Source organism: Rhododendron vialii, chromosome 4a (genome assembly GCF_030253575.1).
Source record: "Rhododendron vialii isolate Sample 1 chromosome 4a, ASM3025357v1".
NCBI lineage: Eukaryota > Viridiplantae > Streptophyta > Magnoliopsida > Ericales > Ericaceae > Rhododendron > Rhododendron vialii.
In genome coordinates, this window is record NC_080560.1 from 38,460,851 (window position 1) to 38,479,962 (window position 19,112).

The following is a 19,112-nucleotide window of genomic DNA, read 5'->3' on the forward strand; positions in this document are numbered from 1 at the left end:
AGGGACCTTCTAATGCTTGTGCCTGGACCAGCACGCACAGCACGCACATTAATTTGATTTCTGTAAATGGCAAAAGCAGAATCAAATTAACTTTTAAACACAACTTCGGACACAGTTGCGTTCACAACCTTTCGATGCACGTGCATCAGATGGTTCCGACCACTGTTGTCGTATCTTGAGTTATGTGCTTAGAGGGATCCAGGATGTTACAAAGCAGCTCCCTGTAGAGCGCTGCAGGGCGCATTCGTACCGTTTTAAAGTGTTTTCAGCAGTCCAGATTAAAAGAGTTTGTTTTCAATCCGGACTATTGATTACTGAGATGGATGGTCCGGATGTGTCCTGCAAGGCGCTCTACAGAGAGCTGCTTTGCAGCATCCTCAAGTCCGTGCTTAGAGTTTTTGTTTGTTTAGAAGACCTTTGAAAACTTGAAGTACAACAACAACCTTTAAAAATTCGAAACAAAATGTACCCAAAAAATCAAAATTAAAAAAAGGATTAAATAACATTCCCTAGTTCAAATGTACCCAAAAAAAATTGAAAGAAAAAAAAAGGGATTAAATAACATTCCCTAGTTCGACTTAATTTTTTGGCTAAATTTTATTTTTTTCTTAAAAAGACCCTTATCTTATTACTTTCCTAAATTTGCTCACCGAGAGAAATCGAAAATATAAAATGTTTCATCCAGTTTTTTTAAAAAACCAAACACCTAACTATTAATACGAAAGAATTAGAAATAAAGTAAGTTTGTTTTTTTTTTTTGGAAAACGGTTCTGTCTTGTTATTCAACCTAGCGAGGACATTGGGTAGATTTGGTTGGGCCTAAACTGCGGCCCAACTTAATCGAGCCCTAAGGCTCAACTACAGGCCCTGTTATAACCCTGGATGGCCCAAATGTAGCCCCTCCTCTATCTCAATCAGATCCTCCTTTGCACTGCGGCTTCTTGGGCTTTTTGGGCTCAATCAGATCCTCTCCTTGTCTTGTTATTGTAACGTTGGACGGCCCAAAAAACTGAGGATTTTTTGGCGAGGAACTTTTTGGCCGGTTCTGTTTGGATGAATAATAGCCTACTAGGTCCTGCCTAAAGAGCCTATAGCCCAGTAAGTTTTCTTCATTATTTTGTTGACAAAAATACCCTTCTTAAAAAAAAAGCGATTGGAGAGAGACGATCCAGCCGCCACCACCACCACCGCTGCCATGCCGCCGCCACCACCGCTGCACTCCATCGTCGCCATCGCCACCACCACCACTACCACATCGACACCGCCGTCACCACCACGACACCACCGCCGCCACCATGCCACCAACACCACCCCCGCCGCCACCACCGCCACTACCACCATCACCGCCACCACCACAATTAACAGTGTTAATTTTAGTATAAATTAACGGTCGACCCATACAACCTCCTACACTACCACCACCATAACGCCGCCACTGCCGCCACTACCACCACCACAACCACTCCACGATCACCAACACAATCACCCCACGCCTCCGCCACCACCACCGCCACCGCCACCACAATGACTAAAACCACGTCGCCGCCGCCGTCATAATTAACAGTGTTAATTTTCATATAAATTAACACCACAATTAACAATTAACAGTGTTAATTAACAGTTGGATCATATAACCACCGCCACCAGCACCGCCACGACCGCCGCCACCACCACAATTAACAGTGTTAATTTTTTTTTAAAATTAACAGTCGACCCATAAAACCTCCTACACCACCACCACCACAACGCCACCACCACCGCCACCACCACCACCATCGCCATGATTAACAGTGGTAAATTTTGTCTAAAATTATAATTAACAGTGTTAAATTCTATTTAAATTAACATTTTTAATTTTCATTTAAATTCACACCACAATTAACAGTATTAATCTAAAAACACATGCTCAATACACAAAAAAACACAATTACCCATATTAATACTCCTAGATCTGAACCAAAAAAAGAAGAATAACAACTCATGGGTGTTTGGTAGACAAAGGTGGTTGGGTTAGAGAGAGAGCCATGTGAGTATTAATAATTTATGCTATGTTCTCTTTACTACTCAAAATAAAAAATTTAAAAAAATTTCCCCTAAATTTCTCTTATTTTTAACATTTCTCTCTCTATCTTTCTCTACTTAAATTACCCCTACTATTTTTCAAATAAAATTTTAAAATCCAATCCAAACATTATACTTTTGGACATGGAAAGTTTACGCACAAAGGAAAAAGAAAAACATGGACAGATGGACTTTGTTTGTTGCAATTGACCAAGTGTAACACGTCACCCAAGTGGGATTTATATACGAGTAATATTTTAAATCTTGCACTTCATTTAGCATCAGAATATGGAATTCCTTCCAACAGCTGGAGAAAACCTTCGACGCCGGCGACGACAAAACCATAGTGGAGTGCTCAAACCCCAATCACGCTCCCCATCATCGCCAAAACCGCTGCCCTGCCGCCATCGCTCCACAACAACCCCTCTCCCCATTCGCCTCTCTCTCTCCTTCGTCGTCTCCGTCTTGCTCCCAATCCCCCTCCCCGACGCCCTTCCTCCTCCGCCCCCAGCCGCCCAGCCGATACGGTCTCCGGCCCCGACAGGACAAGAAGAAGGCCTCCGCGAGTCTTGCCGCGGGCAGGATACGGACACTGTCGGATCTAAATAATTGGGCGGGTAGGGATGGGTCCGGTAGTGAACCACCACGTCGCCGCCGTGAACGGACTGCAGCCGACGTCATCCATGGCTAGAGAGAGAGAGAGAGAGATGGGAGATTTGAAACCAGATGGGCGACGAAATGAACCAGCAGCCATACAAAACCTATTTAAGGGAGGGTAAATAAGTAAAATTATACTCAAGGCACTTGGAGGGAATTGCACTTTTGACACAAAGGGCCTAGGCCAAAATTAGGACTGGCCAGGCATTTATTCTTTTTTGGCTTCATCTTAGATATTTTAAAAAATATTTGGGTAAAAGTCATAATTTTTCATTTTTTGATTTCTCTTGACGAGATGAAACAATAATCCACAAACGTTTCATGCATAACCCTAAGCAAAACAATAATCCACAAACAATAATCCACAAATGTAAAAAAGTTTTGAATAAAAGCAAAACTCAAAAAGCCCGATAAGTTAAAAAGATGAACAAAACACTCTAAGCAAAATTAAGAAAACAAAAAGTTAGAGAGAATGGTAACTTAATACACCGCAGTTCTTTTCTCCGCCCCATAAGTTAGACCATTATTCCATTTTTTTATCATCCCACAATTCATAACCCTTTACGGAATTCAATGTCCAATACTCTATTGACTACTTAGCACCCAAGCAAAACTCACGACCAAGTAATAAAGGAGTAACGAAAAGGGCAATTTTGGAAAGTAAATAATTTGTACACGTAATCATTCGCCAGGAATTCTGTGATTTCCCTCAACATGGCAAACGGAAATAAACTTGAAAATAAATAATTTGTACACGTACACGCTTTAAAAATCTGAAGACAAAAATTTAAAAATTATTTTTGTAAATCCATTATTTTTAAGCTTGAAAATATGTCATTATTTTTTAAGTATTTATTTGAGAAAACAAAATGGTACGGGGGCCCTGTTCCGCATTCTAAAATAAGTACTTAAAAAAAAATGACATATTTTGTTATATTTGATAGTTTACTTAAAATGGGGCTTATGGGGAATATATTTGACAAGGGATGGGCTTGGATGGGCAGGGGAAGGCAAAACTGAAAATTACGGGCCGGTTCACTTATGTGGACCAACTAGTGGATGCCCGTGCCTGAAGGCACGGCGCAACGCATTCTAAACAAAGTCTAAAGGCACGGCGCAACACATTCTAAACAAAGACTAAAGGCATGGCGCGATACTTTTTTTGAAACAACTAAAGTAAATTGATCATTGCCCGCCACACACACACACACACCCCCCCCCCCCCCCCCCCCCCCCCCCTTATGGAAACATGTTTCTTTTTGGATTTTTTTTATTTATCAAATACCATTGGATATTAATTTTCTTTTCCCTTCCCAGCAATGGTTATCTTTTTCTTTCCCTTATCTGCTAGACTACTACCGTTCCCTTTTGTCTTTCCTTAGCCATTGCTTCAGCCTTCCAGACAAAAAAGAGTAAAATCTATATCAAAACTTTTAATGTATAAACCAAGAGGCCATGACATGAAGAACTCGAATTTTTTTGTCAGGATTCAGACATTAAGAACCCATATACCTCCAAGCTATATAAATTGGCTATATACAGGCCATGACATGAAGAACCCATATACTACCAAGCTTGATAATCGTTTTATTGAACTTCAAGAATTAACACATCGATCAATACACCAATCAAAGGCTAAAATTTCTATACACTAACTCATACTTCAATAAACCAATCAAAAGCTGAAACTTCAATACATTAAACTTTTTCATGGATTAAACAACAATTGAAAACACCAAGCCTGGTAATGGTATTTCTTTCGTTCTATTTTTTCTTTGTTTTGAAGATTAAACAACAATTTAGGAAAACCCTAGTCTAGTGTGAAATTAAGGATGGGGGAATTCTTACCAGAGAGAGAAAACCAAATTAATTTTTTCGAGGATATGGAGAAGATGTGTACAGAGATTGAGGCGATCAATCGGCGACAAATTGAGGGGGGCTCCAATCCGAAACGTTGGATGAGTTGGTGGGCGTTGAATGTTTTGTAGTGGGCCGAAGAGTGGGTTATGGGAGGGAGAGATCGATATAAAGACCGCAACAATGGAGGGAGAGAGGTGAGAAGAGAGAGGAAGACAGAAACGGCTGTAACTTATTGAAAACAGGTTGAAACGGGTAGACAGACGTGAGACTTGTTAGCAGGTTGGAATCAATGATTCAATTCAATGATTGTAATCTATTAGAATTTCGATCCGACGGCTAGAGACGTGCTTTTGTTTGTATGGGTAAACAAAAATCGCTCTATTTTATAATATAGAAGGTTGGCGGAAAAAAAAAAGGAAGAAAAGGAAATATAGGAAGAGAAACATTATTGTAGGTTTATAGTGTGAATGAAAAATTAAAAGGCAATCACAGTTTGGAAACCAAATTATCGTGCATATTATCAAAGGAGAAAGATTCTCTTGTATACTATCAAAGGAAAAATAATTGGATGACTAAGATCTTAATTAGAGGCGATCGGATGGCTGTAGAGGTGCTCATGTTTGTATGGATAGATAAAAATCGTTCTGTTTTATAATATAGATACACGCCCAAATCTAGAACAATTTAAAAAAGCACCGTTAAGGATTTCCATCAGGTTTATGCCATTAATCATCCTCAATTTTAACGAGACCTACTCCTTCTACGAGCTACTCGTCGGCTTCGACTCCCAGCGCTCCGACGAGACCTACTCCTTCTACGCCCCCGCCGATCCACCACCCCTGTTCAACGGCGCCAAGATTACCCCCGAGTACGAGGAGATCGCCATGGAACACTCCGTTAACAACTGCGACGCGTTCGTGTTCGCGTCGGATCCGAGTCCTGACCCGTTCGCTTCCTTGATTCCTATCTCTAACGTCAACAGCAAGGCGTAAGACCTCGGGGCGGACGGCAACGGGATCTTCGCCGACCATGGCCCGTACTGCGAATTTTCTTCTTCTTCTAGATCTGGTTTTTGAGTAAGTACGGTATTGATGACCATATTGGTTTAATACTCTCACTGTATCTATCTATCTATCTATCTAGTGGTAGTAGATTAGCACAAGCACAATAATCACCTCCAATTCACCGTCATCCATCGTCTGTCGAGGTTTCTTTCTTTTGGAAAGAGAGAGAGAGAGAGTCCAATCCAGTCCAGTAGTAGTTGGCTATGAGTACGAAAAATGTGCCGTAGATGAAGCAAACTCCCCAATAGCCATACCTGCAAAAACAAGGATTAACCACCCTCCGAAAATTAACTTTAGAAAAAAAGTGAATCAACCCACCAAGAACCATCAGGCTGTTGTCTCTGCTCCAGAAAATATGTTGCTCTTGCCACTGCAATTTCTATTTCTTTTGCCCGATATGACAGATGTAAACTCTTGAATGTTACGAGACTTTGGACGATGCATCCAGTGCATTCGACGTGCCTAAGACATTGGATACACAAATTCAATAATGACTGACCATTGTATGAAAGAGTCTTCTAAATATAACGCTGTGATCAATATAAGGCGAGCTCTTACTCTATCTCGATCACAATGTCAGCGAAACATTCTGAAGGGTTCAGCGCCTAATAACAAGGGCAAGAAATTCGATTTCAGAATTTACAAGCTGCATAGATATTGAAGATATCGCATCGTTGATTGGAATTTCAGGTACGAGAAGTTGTAAAAGTAGACATGGCATTACGTTTGAAAATAGTTACCTGCAGATACGGTTGAGGAATCGGTGGCTCCCAGATAGCAAAACCTCCGCTTATAGGGCTCTGAACAAAGGAAAAAAAAAATGAAAATTTTGAAGATCTCAATGGGTACAGTGGTAACAATTTCTGGTGGCATTTGCGAAAACAACAGTAGGCACTGTATGGAAGGAATACATATTCGGTTATGAGAACTAATTCTCTTTGTTTGTTTAGATCATCTTACGAGTAGTTGTGTTGTCGCAAGACTTACTCACTCTCAATGCCTCTGCTGTGCAGTCGGAAACTGCCCAACCGTTATCTTGATCGGATAAGCCCCATGCTCCTTTGCTCACGTGTCGATACATACTCTTGAAATCTCCGTTTGGATTTTCTTTTATCTTCAATCAATTGTAACAAAGGAGTGTCAAATTGAATTGAACCTGTGATTCTTTAATATAAAAATGTGATTCTTTAAGAAAGAATTGAACCTGTGATTCTTTCATATAAAAATGTGGTTTCTTTAAGGAAAGAAGACATTCGTCAATCAAACGACTGGAAAGAATTGCCTAAGTTGCGAAAGCACAATCCCAAAGTGGACTACCCAGACTCTACAATACAAGTAGCAAGTACAAAGTAAATTTGTATAGCAATAAATTAACGATCTCGAATGAGTCCTGAATCAATCGAAATTTTAGAGTATCGATTGTTATTAGCAGAATTTTTTCCTGCATTTTCATCCCGTCTTCTGCAAGCCATGACCAGTTAGGAACTCTGGCAAGATGCACTACAAGAAAAATTAGATTGGTTGACGAACGAAAATCGTCATAAATTGCATGTTTTTCGTCACAAATAATAAAGGTGACGAAAAAAAATTTGTCAACTAAAGGTTGTCGAGAGGATTCCTATCTGGTGACGAAATCTATTTTTTGTCACCTATAGTGTCTTTTAATAATGAAATATTTTGTCACCAAAAAGTGAATAATTGGTGACGAAATTTTTTTTCTCACTTATTGTGCTTTTTGGCGACGAAAAAATTCGTCATCAATGGGCCACATCGGTAACGAAAATTTTCATCACTAATATAAGAAATCGGTGATGAATTTTTTCGTTGCAAAAAAACGTTTTCATATGGAAAAAAATCCTTTTTTCTTGCTCTTGCTGGGTTTCGAACCCTAGTCCCTTGAGTTTTTTGCCCAAACTCCGACCAACCGCACCACACACACTTTCCAGTAAATATTTGAAATATCTACTCCCTCCGTCCCTTATTTAGAGTCCAGTATTCTATTTTGGGCTGTCCCTTAATAAGTGTCCATTTTGTAAAGTTAGTTGGTAAAAGTTGATGCATTGTTTATTTTGTCCCTAAAAGTAGATTCCATTTTGAAAAGTTAGTGAGTAAAAGTGTAATGATGATGGGTAAGTAGGGAAAGTGGAGAAAAAAGTTGATGTGAAAGATATAATGATGATGTCTTTTTAATAAGTTGAAGTTACGATACTGGATATTTAAAAAGGGACGGAGAGAGCAATACATAACATATACTTTTAACATAAAAATATATTTCGAATGTAATTTTGAACCTTTAAACATTAAAATTAGCAATTTTGATAAACATGAAAGTTGTAGACAATTGAGTTATTGTTTAAACCCAATTTGAATTATCTCAATCAGAGTTTTTAATAAAGAGTTATGTCCGAAATACATTTAGTGACAAAGCGTAATTCATAAATTTCATCACGAAAGTTACTCATTTGACGACGAAATATATTTTTTGTTGTTGAAAGCATTAAAATGGTGATGAAATTATTTTTCGTCACAAAAGTTGAGCATTTGGTGACGAAAAGGTATTTCGTTACTAAATTAGTCTCATTTGGAGACGAAATATATTTTTTGTCACCAAATGCTTAACTTTGGCGACGAAAAATAATTTCGTCAGTTTTTTTAAGCTTTCAGCGACGAAAAATGTATTTCGTCGCCAAAATAGGTACCTTTGGTGACGAAAATATTTTTTTCGTCACTAAACAGCTATTATTGGTGACAAAATTATTTTGTCACGGAAGTTGTCAAAACAGTGACGAATTTATTTTTCCGTCGCCAAATATACTCATTTAGTGACGAAATTAAATTTCGTTGCCACTTTTTTGTCACCAATTTTCAATTTTCTTGTAGTGATGTTTCTTAAACTCATCACCATTTGGATCCTCTGCCCACAAAGACATCATTTGTAGGCTCTGCAATAAGAAAAATGTCTAAAATTCTTCTCTTTCTCACTTGCCTTTTCCGCACCTCCTGTGGTAATGTATTTGCTGTTCTCCCCTGAATATTGCATATGCTTCGGTGCTTTTTCCATGGCTCTCTTTCTGATCTTGTTAAAGCGCCAGCAGCTCATGAGTGGCTCACCCAAGTAATGAAGACAATCCCAGAGTACATCTTGTATGAAGACATGAGGGTAGTAAAGATCTGCCTGGATCATCATTCACACGAACTTGATTTATGTAACTAGTGTTGAGAAATTCATACGAACGAACTCTACGATAGATTTTACCAAGTCAATCACCACCAACCTTACAACAGTCATGGCGTGCTTTGTTCCAATCTATTTCCTCATAGGGCGTAGTATGAATTTCGCGCTTAACCAGGTCGGTGATAGGCCCGTGATATTTCCGCCCATATAAGTACGACATAGGCATGTAAGCTGTACGACAATAGCACCACATTTTTCCTGTATAGCATACGTATAAGTTGATTAGAACACAATCTATAATGTATTGTTAAAAGGTACCGCGAAAGAGAGGGAGTCAGAAATCTAAAGCAGAACAATAAATTTCATCGATTTTTTCTTGCCTATACCTTGATGAAGGACAAAAAGTTTGATAAAGATTAACAAAAAAAAAAAGAACACTTTTGGCTACCTAGATGATAAGGCAAAAAAGAAGGGAAAAGCCAAAATTCAAGAGGTAACGGATTGCAGCCCGACCATTCATAAACTCCTAACACCTTCAAAGGAGAGAATACATACATTGTTCTGAGAAGTTCAGCATTTTGAATAACCTTGTTCGGATTCAAGAGTGTTAAAATAAGAGAACTTGATCTTACTGAGACAAATAAACTTTCCCCAAGATGGGATCCCAGTTGCACCACCATTGCTGATTATCCACTCCCGGGCTCTGGTCATCGCTCTGTTTTCTCCATCGTCAGGCCCATCTCCAAGCAGACGTAATGCAACGTAATTTATTGCTGTACCAATCATGGTGCTGTGGCCCTCTAGATGGAATCCCCACCCACCATCGTCGTTCTGCAAGAGGCCTTCATAGATTAGACTTTTTAAAAGTTAGAGTAAGCCTTACCGTCGTCTCTATGTATTGAAAAATTCTGTAGAAAAAGCTATTACCAAGGCAAGAAAACCTCGAAGATGTTGCCCAGGAGCTAATTAAGAACAGCAGGTAAACAGAACTAGCAGAGCAAAAAAAAACTAACTTAACATTATCATTCATGGGAATTCGATCAATGTACATACCTGATGAAGATAGCCGAATCGAATTAGCTCCTTTCTGTGCGCTTCCGTTAGGAAGGTACTTATTGTTCCACTAATATACAGCATTATGATCTGGAGAAAAAAAAAATTCCACACTAATTAGTTCATTATCAAGAAAACAAATAATATGAAGAACTAAATGCCCATTGTGGGTCACCCATTGTGGGTCACCCATTGCGGTGTGACCCATAATGGCGCTTCTCTTTATTTTGCCGCGCAACATTGTGCCCATTGCAATGCACTTGGTTTTCGAGTTGCCACTCGGTTAGAAGTTAGAACCCATAAAGCAACCAATGGTTGGCTTGTATTTTAATTAGGTGTGCAGTGTGTTTCCCACTTTTCCGCCGGGTAGGCATGAGTGGAAAATCCAGTGGCGCGTGTGCGGTGTGAGTGCGGGCGTTCCAGGACTTGTCATCGTCCAACGTATGGAAGGCGTGAGTGCGCCTCGATCTGACTTCGTATGTAATGCGACTGCGTGTGACCCAAAGGGTGAGGCCACAAAGAGGTTCGTGGTTTTGCCACAACGATAGCGGACTTATAATTTCCCAACCGTGTGAGAAAAAGTAGAGAACATCGTAGAATTACTGTATTATATCATAATAATAAAGTTGGGTATACAAGAGAGATATGAATAACTTTATTATGTAGTAATAATAAAGTTGGGGTACAAGAGAGATAGAAATGGGAGAGAAATGAGATAATTGCTTCGCTGGGAACGCTTTGGTTTAAGCGTTGAGCTTGATTGGTGTGTAGACCCTTTTTTCTTCTTGTCTTCTAGTATTTATAGGCAAGATGCTTCACGGATTTTTGCATGTGAATATCTCCAGCCTTGCTCTTGTGGTGCCAAGTGTCCCATGAACTTCTATCATGTGTGAGTGGGTAGTTAACGGCAGTTACAAGAGGAAATGCTTGAAGTAGTGGGTTTCCTCCACTACTTGTTTTCGTGGGGACTAAGGAGACATGGGCCATTTGACTTGTCAAGTAGCCTTTTGTAAATAACTGATACAGTTATTTTAATGAACATTCTGGAATTTCTCCTTCTTAGCCGTGGATCATGGAATTCCCTTACCGAACTCAAATAATGAGGCCCAAGTAAATTAAACCCATTACTGAGTTGCATTAAAATTAATCAGACCCAATTGAACATAACCTTGGCCCATTAATTTTAAACCCAATTAACTCCATTTCTAGGTCCAATTTAATTGAAGTTCAATTAAATGGCCGCGCAACGCTAGTTTAGGACTGAGTGCCAAAAACGGTTGTAAACACAGTGTGATCGGATCTTAATAATGTTTTCGACTTTTTCACTCAAAGTCAATTGATTTTGAATTGGATATAGAGTTTCTACAATAAGCAGTGGTTTATAAAACAAATAGTTGATTTAAAGCTAAAAGCAGGATCAGGGTCTTTATGATAGTATCATGCACATTGAAAACAGAGTAAAAGATCAATCTCATAGTGGACTGAGTGATCACTCATTCCACACCTAAGGAATGTGGGACTCTATTTCCTTAACATCCCCCCTCACGTGCAGCCGCGTTTGAGATCTGTCACGTGTGGCCACTTTTGGGTCCTATCATCGTGCAGTCTTTTTGCTGGTTTGTCATCGTAGGGTGTGGATTGTTAATTTTTAAAATGTGGGGTGGAATAGGCACCGCTCTGATATTATGTGGAAACTTTATATCCATCTCAAAACCAATTGGCAATGAGTGGAGAGGTCCCAAATGTTATTAAGTGATCACCCATTTCACACCTAAGCAATGTGGGACTCTATTATTTCCTTAACACATTGAAAACAGAGTAAAAGATCATTCTCATGGTGGACTGATAACGCGACCGTGACAGAGTTGGATTGGATCACACTAGAGTTTTGAAATGTTGAAAATTATGTATAATAGAGTTATCCCCCTTAGCTTAAACTTAATTGATGGTTTTAACTACTATTTAATATGGTATCGAAGCTGACAATAGATCGATCATGTGTTAGAATTTCACCGCATGTTAAAATATTTACACGTGAGGGACGTGTTGAAGATATAAATAATAAAGTTATCCCCTTTCTAATCGCTTAAGCTTCTACATGAGTTCGAGGTTAACAATCTAATACTATGAAAAAAGATTGAAACATATATACCTAGAAAATGGACAGGGAATTGACGTGAAGAAATGGAGTAACCTCATGTTGATGTTGCGAGCATAAGGTATGCACCATTGCGACTATTTGGTAAAATGTTACGCCAATGCATTTTACACCTCTCGGTGGTAAATGTTATATCTCGTAGTGGTAAATGTCACGGGTGCATATCGTAGCACCGTAAACGTTATCGTGTTTGTATACAATATAGTAGTAATATACACATGTACGCACGAAACTTACCAGAGCAGGTGTGATAAACATCGGGCCAGAATGTTCAGCTGGCCAGTGCCCATCACTTGCTTGGACAATCGCACAGCTTTCCTTAAAGTAGTCGTCAGTCTTTCATAATTCACATCTTCCTCTGGCCCAAATCTCACCGGGGGTAAGCTTAGATCAATATGCTTGTTTTCCTTTTTGAGCTGCATCAAATAAAACAGAATTAACAAAATCATGGAATTAATTTAACGGTATTTTCTATTGGCTGACAATAGACACACAAAAAGACAAGAAAAAAACGTATTTCTATGTATTTTTTAATACACATTCACAAACTTGTTATTGTCAGTCCATTAGGCTGATTTTAGAATTTTCTTTAATTTAATGGTCTAGAAGTCCCAAAAAAGTTGATGAAATATCCATGACGTATGTCCTTTTTTGTCCCTTGCCTAGGGTAATGAAGAACTCCCATGTAGTGTCACTTTGTATATACCTAGGAGTGGAATCAAGATTTTGGTTTTGGTTTCTTTATTTTATTAAAAAACATATGGTACCAGTAAGGGCAAAATAGTAATTTAGCACACAATAAGGAAAGCTATATCCCGTATATGTTTTGACTCGAAAAGCCCATATAGTAGTAGTACTTATTTTTGGTCATGTGGTGGGTGAAAAATTACTAGAAAATTTTAAGGCACAACTTAATTAAATTATTAAGTTGAAATATTTTCTACTTGTTACTCGATTAATTAAAATTTATCGCTAGTTACTCGATTAATTAAATTTTATCACTAGTTACTCTTCTTCTTTTCCCCCCTTCTTGGTTGTTGCTTTTTTTTAAAAATTATACTACAATGTGTGTTCAAACGTTTGTACCAAGGTTTTGAATATCATTACGTACCCATAAAACTCGCATACCCGAAATTACGCACGCAAAATTTGAAACAGTACCTGAAATTACGCAAAATTTAAAATATAATTACGCAAAATTTTAAATATATTTTTGAGCTCTTTAAGTATATTAAGATATGATATAATGCACGCAAGATTTGAAACAGTACCCGAAATTACGCATGTGTTGGTACTATGCCGTATTAGTAATTAACTAAAACAGTACCATTACCAGCTGTACGGTATTCATGGTTTGTACTTGCCTGCATCCGCGTAAGAAGATCGCTACTAGACCAAGGCCGACCAGTTGGACTTCTTCTGTTGTTTTTCTTGTAGTACTCTCGAGCTTGTTCCACTTCCGCTTGCTCTTCCGGAGTCCCAACGTCGGGATCGAACTCCCAAAATTGTCTACCGACGAAATTGTTGGTGCTAAATAGGTGCGGCCCATCACCTTCCGCAATCTTGAGCCTCCACATGGTAGCTTAATACACCGTAGTTCTTTCGCCCCATAAGTTAGACCATTATTCCATTTTTTTATCATCCCACAATTCATATCCCTTTACGGAATTCAATGTCCAATACTCTATTTACTACTTAGCACCCAAGCAAAACTCATGACCAAGTAATAAAGGAATAACAAAAAGGGCAATTTCGGAAAGTAAATAATTTGTACACATAATCATTCGCCAGGAATTTTTTTTTCTTTAATCACCCCTCCAATAAGGGCCTTTAATTGTTTTGAAAATGGCGATGGAATGCAGGTTTGGCCTTACTGATTAATGTGATGGCTATGGCAAAACTTAGCCCTCCTTTGCTATTTATCAGGCATATATGTAGTCTACTATTTTCGATTACTTTCCATTAACTGTGAATGTATTTGTCGTTTCCTTTTCCCCTTTTTTTTTTCCTTTTCAAGGTGTCCTGGACCAGTTTGCGTGCACTTCGGACTAATTGCTATAGCCATTTCATATGCTTACATGTGGTATGCTTACATGTGGGGGTGAGGTGGCCCCAAGAGTTATTGAAAAGAAGAATCGGACCTGAGACCTTAGGATGTACCAAACATCGGCAAGAAACCCAAGACAAAGTGTGCAAGCCCCAAGAGTTGTTTTCTTAGTTTTAAATAAACTAAGGGGCGATTCTATTTTGAAGATAACCGCTATCATGTGGAGATGTTTATAGCCATGGGAATATCCACGATCTTAGTTTATGAATTGAAATTAAGAAAAGAAGATATTTGTATGGCAATGCACCGTTTGGGAGGTGTCTACAGTAATTACATGTGGTTTGTGCATATCACAAGTAATCACTTAACCATTGTATTTATTATTGTGCATATCGATGCTCTGGATTATCAATGAAAGAAGCATGATAATATGCACATAAATTAAATTGGGTCTTTAGGGTTGTCCTCTCTAATGCCATTTGGCACATTTCAACTGTTGGAATGTATATGGAATGAGGTACATCAATATGTGGGAACTCTAAAGTTTTGATGGATCACTGGTTGAAGACATCCTTCTAATTCCAAGATTTTCTTCTTTTGTAATGGAGAGAGTATTTGTTGGACATTAGCCTTCTTTTTCTTGTGGAGCTTGGGTCAATAGCTTATTTGTGGTATGTAGACAACTTTCAAGGCTCATTCTTTGAGTATTAATTAATTTGTATAACATTTCATTTTCATGACACATTTGCAAGTTAATCTACTACCACCCTTTTTTGAATTCAGTTGGCACTGCTGCGGCCAACCAAGCAAGTGAATCTGCATGGGCATTCTGCCTAGAACTTATTTGCTCAATGTACACTTTCTCAAAAGTGTCGAGCAGATCCTTGGCGGCCTCCAAGTAGGCTGCCATTTTTTCATTCCAGGCTTTGTATTCACCGGACAATTGGTTCACCACGAGTTGTGAATCACAGTACACTCGTATTCTTTTTACCTTTAGGGTTTTCTCACTTCGTAGCCCTGCCAAGAGTGCCTCGTGCTCTGCCACATTGTTGGAAGCACTAAATCCCAGTCGAAGGGACAATTCCATCATTACTCTTTCCGGGCGGGGGGGGGGGGGAGGAGGGGTGGAAGCACAATCCCAATTCCTGATCCAGTATTTGATGCGGAACCATCAACGAATAGTTTTCATTCTAAGGGATCCTGTTTGGTAGGTGCCTCACCCTTTTTGGTTGATGGCTTAACTGCCTGCTCTTTTCTCGTAGGAGGCTGTGGAGCCATTGCAGGTGAAAACTTTGCCACAAAGTCTGCCAATACTTGTTCCTTTATTGCAGTGCACGGCTTATAGTCAATATCATACTAACTCAATTCTACCGACCAAGTTGATATACGTCTCGAGAAATCTGCCTTTCGCAGTAAAGATTTCAACGAAAATTCTGTGTAAACCACAATTTTATGACTCTGGAAATAATGGGGCAACTTTCCTGCTGCTGTCCTCAATGCCAGGACTAGTTTTTCTAGAGGCAGATATCTCATTTCTGCATCTAACATTATCTTACTCACATAGTATATGGGGATTTGCTCGGACCCCTTGTGCCTCAATAATACTGCACTTATAGCATGCTCAGAAACTGCTAAATACAAAGTTAAAGACTCATCTGGTTCAGGAGTAGACAAGAGTGAGGCCACTGCCAAGTACTTCTTTAGGTATTGGAACGCCTGTTTGCATTCTGCTCCCCATTCGTATCCTTTTCTCCTTTTCAGCAACTAAAAGGAGGGCCTATACTTATCGCTGGATCGGCTGATGAATCTATTAAGGGCTGCTGCCATTCTAGTCAATCTTTGGACCTCCTTCGTGGTCCTCGGACTTTGGAGCCTCTGCAAAACTGTTATTTGGTCGGGATTTGCCTCTATCCCTCTTATGTTATGGTCACAAGGTGACCCAAGAACTTCCCTGAGCTTACTCCAAACGCATACTTCGAGGCGTTGAGTTTCAGCTTGTACTCTCTCAGAATCTCAAAGGCTTCCTTTAAGTCTACTATGTGGTCCTGCCTCTCTTTGCTCTTGACCACCATATCTTCTATGTACACTTCTATAGTTTTACCGAGCAACTTCTTTAGCATAATCGTTGCCAACCTTTGGTATGTTGCACCAGCATTCCCCAAACCAAAAGGCACGACATTGTAACAGTACAACCCTCTTGGTGTGATAAAGGAAGTCTTCTCTTGATCGGGCCCGTATATAGCAATTTGATGATATCCTCGATATACGTCAAGGAAACTCATCCTCCCATACCCTGCTATTGAATCCACCTATTGGTCTATCCTTGGGAGAGGGAAGCTGTCCTTTGGACACGCCTTGTTCAAGTCGGTGAAGTCGACACAGACACACCACTTCCCATTCTTCTTTTTTACTACCACAGTGTTAGACAACCACTCAGGGTAGTAGACCTCTCGTATGGCCTTTGCTTCTAGCAAACGGTCAACCTCCTCAATAACAGCATTTACGTGCTATACGGCTGATCTTTTCTTTTTTTGCATCACAGGCTTATGTTGTGGATCCACATTCAAGTGGTGGCAAATCACATCTGCATCCACCCCAGGCATCTCTTCGGGTACCCAAGCAAACACATCAACGTGCTCCTTGAGGGACCCGACCAACTCTTTCTCTTCTTCCTTGTTCAGGTTTTCCCTAGTCAGGAAATACCTTTCTGGATCAGTCTCGTTGATCTGAATCTTTTTCAAACCTTCCACCACTTTCTCGGCGGGGTTCCCTTTAACATCCTCGATGGTCGGCTGGTCTGGAACCTCGATGGCTTGGACCAATTTTGCTTTGGGTGCCTTCTTGATTATAGAAACCAAACACTGCTGGGCAACCTTTTGGTTCCCTCTAATTCTTTCAATACCATTGGACCCAGGAAACTTCAACATCTGCTGGTAAGTGGAGGAAACCGCCCTCATCTTGTGCAACCATGTTCTTCCTATAATCCCGTTATAGGAAGATGACACATCTACGACTAGAAAGTCGGTTCGCAGTACCACTGTTCCTACCTGAACAGGAAGAGTTCGTACCTGAACAGGAAAAGTAACCTTGTCCAATGGCTAGACTGCTCCTGCACTGAATCTAACCAAAGGAGTTATTGACTACACCAGGTTTGCCTGTGTCAGTCTAACTTCTTAAATGCATCATAGTATAGTACCTCCGTGCAACTTCCCGAATCCACCAAGATTCTCTCCATGTCATACTCTTCAATTCGTAGGGTTATAACCAAAGCATCACTATCGGGCACCTGGACTCCTCACAGGTCCTCATCCGTGAAGACTATGCCCTCGTTGCATAGTTCTTCGTCACGTCCTCTTTTTTTCCCCAACTGCATCACATGTTGGTCGTGCTTTACTTGCCTCTGGAGCAACCTCACCTCATTTCTTGTATAAGGTGTGACCAATCCATGTATCATATGGATTACGCCTCTCAGATTTTGCTTGTAATCCAACTCCATTTCTTTCTCTGCGCCTTTGTGCTCCTTCTGAATAAACTCTTTCAGATAACCATGAGAGACTAAGTCATCAAGGTGTTGCTTAAACATCTCACAGTCTTCCGTCATGTGACCCCAGTCTTTGTGATAACTGCAATGCTGACTCGTAGCCCTCTTTGCATCTTTGTCCCCTTCCAAACTCGGGGGTCACTTGAAATATGGGCGGTTCTTTATTTGATAAAAAAATGGACTCATGTTCAATGACTCACGCACCTCCCCCCGAACAGGCAACCTGGTCTTGAATGTAGCGATTGCATACTCCTCACCGCAACTTTCAATCTCATTGAAAATTTCTCAGTACTTTTTCGCATAGTCCCTGATCGGCTCGTTCTCCCCTTGTTTCATAAGGGAGAGGCTCTCAAACATCTTTTAAGCTCTTTTGCTTTTCAAGAATCGAGCAGTGAATTCTTCGGTCAACTGCCTCCATCCTCAGATGGAGCACGAACCCAACTTATGGAACCAAGACAAAGCTACCTTACCCAAACTCGATGGGAACATCTTGCACATAATTGCATCATCCCCCTCATGCATAAACATTGCTTGTTGGTAGTGCTGTATATGTGCCACGGGATCTGCATTCGTCTCGTAAAGGATAAACATTTCGTGCTTCACCCTGCTCAGTAGTCTTGCTTCCTGTAACTTTCTTTCAAAAGGGGAGGATGCAATATTGCTAAGTGCCTTTTGTGTTGCTTCTCGTGCAGTCATGGTCTCGTCTTCTAGTCCCTTTGTCTTGTTGGATCTATTCTTTTCCCAATCGGAATCAGGTCTCTCGTACCTATCCCTATGGTGTTTTCTAGTCCCTTCCTCCTCAAGGGTGGGACTTCGGATTTTGCTCCTCCTTTTTCTAAAAGAGCCCTTCACTGCTCTGGTGTACGGCTTTTATTTTCGCTCAACCTTTTTCGTTGAGAAGCTTTATGTCGCCTTGGGATGGGGCTCCTGCTCCTTCTTCCTCGTGAAAGAGCCTTTTTGTGTTTCACCATAGCATACCTGTCTTCCCTAGAATTTCTTCGTGAAAGTCTAGAGTCCTCTGGGTGTCTTCGTACCCGTTCCAACTCTTGGATCTCGTACTCTCGTCTCTTAATCAGATGAGTGTACTCCTCAATCTCCTGTCTTTTCTTGTCCAGGATATCTTCATTGTTGTGCACACTTCTCGAGTGTGTGACCAGCTCTCTCCCACGATGGGACTTACTCCTTCTCGTGGATTCCGTGGCTGCCCTGTCCTGCCTATTCTTGGAGTCATCATGGACAGTCAGGTGGTGGCCCTTGCTCGTGGTCCTCTTGGTATGCCCGCCATCGAGTTTCCTCGGAGCCTCTGGTGGGGATTTATCTCCTCCCCCACCTAGCTGGCCCTTTGGATCAAGCGGCGTCGTTGGATTTTCTTCCACTATGGTCGTTTTTCAAAGAGAACTTTTTCATTTCTCATAGATGGCGCCAATTGTAAGTGGAGAAAAATGAAAGAGGCTTTGAACAACACAAGAGTGTAACGGCTTCACGTGCCTCTTCAC

At 40.2% G+C, this 19,112-nt stretch overlaps 1 protein-coding gene and 1 pseudogene across 1 annotated transcript; both read right to left on the reverse strand.

Moving 5' to 3' along the window:
- Positions 1 to 5,766: 5,766 nt before the first annotated feature.
- On the reverse strand, positions 5,767 to 13,605 carry LOC131324000 (dammarenediol II synthase-like; annotated as a pseudogene).
- A 2,779-nt stretch (positions 13,606 to 16,384) lies between these two features.
- On the reverse strand, positions 16,385 to 17,676 carry LOC131324001 (uncharacterized). The gene is made up of 4 exons (XM_058355832.1): positions 17,470 to 17,676; positions 17,272 to 17,361; positions 16,670 to 17,143; positions 16,385 to 16,558 (listed from the first exon to the last, which is right to left on the reverse strand). The coding sequence occupies exons 1-4, from the start codon at positions 17,674 to 17,676 to the stop codon at positions 16,385 to 16,387; spliced, it is 945 nt and encodes a 314-aa protein (XP_058211815.1).
- Between the last annotated feature and the right edge of the window lie 1,436 nt (positions 17,677 to 19,112).

Excerpts from the sequence above, each read along its gene's own strand:
- LOC131324001 (XM_058355832.1), bottom strand. The coding sequence starts at position 17,676 with ATGACGGAAGACTGTGAGATGTTTAAGCAACACCTTGATGACTTAGTC. Across the intron at positions 17,144-17,271 it reads ATTCGGGAAGTTGCACGGAG|GTACGAACTCTTCCTGTTCA; the intron begins GTACTATACTAT and ends TTTCCTGTTCAG. Across the intron at positions 16,559-16,669 it reads TACCCGAAGAGATGCCTGGG|GTTGACCGTTTGCTAGAAGC; the intron begins GTGGATGCAGAT and ends GTTATTGAGGAG.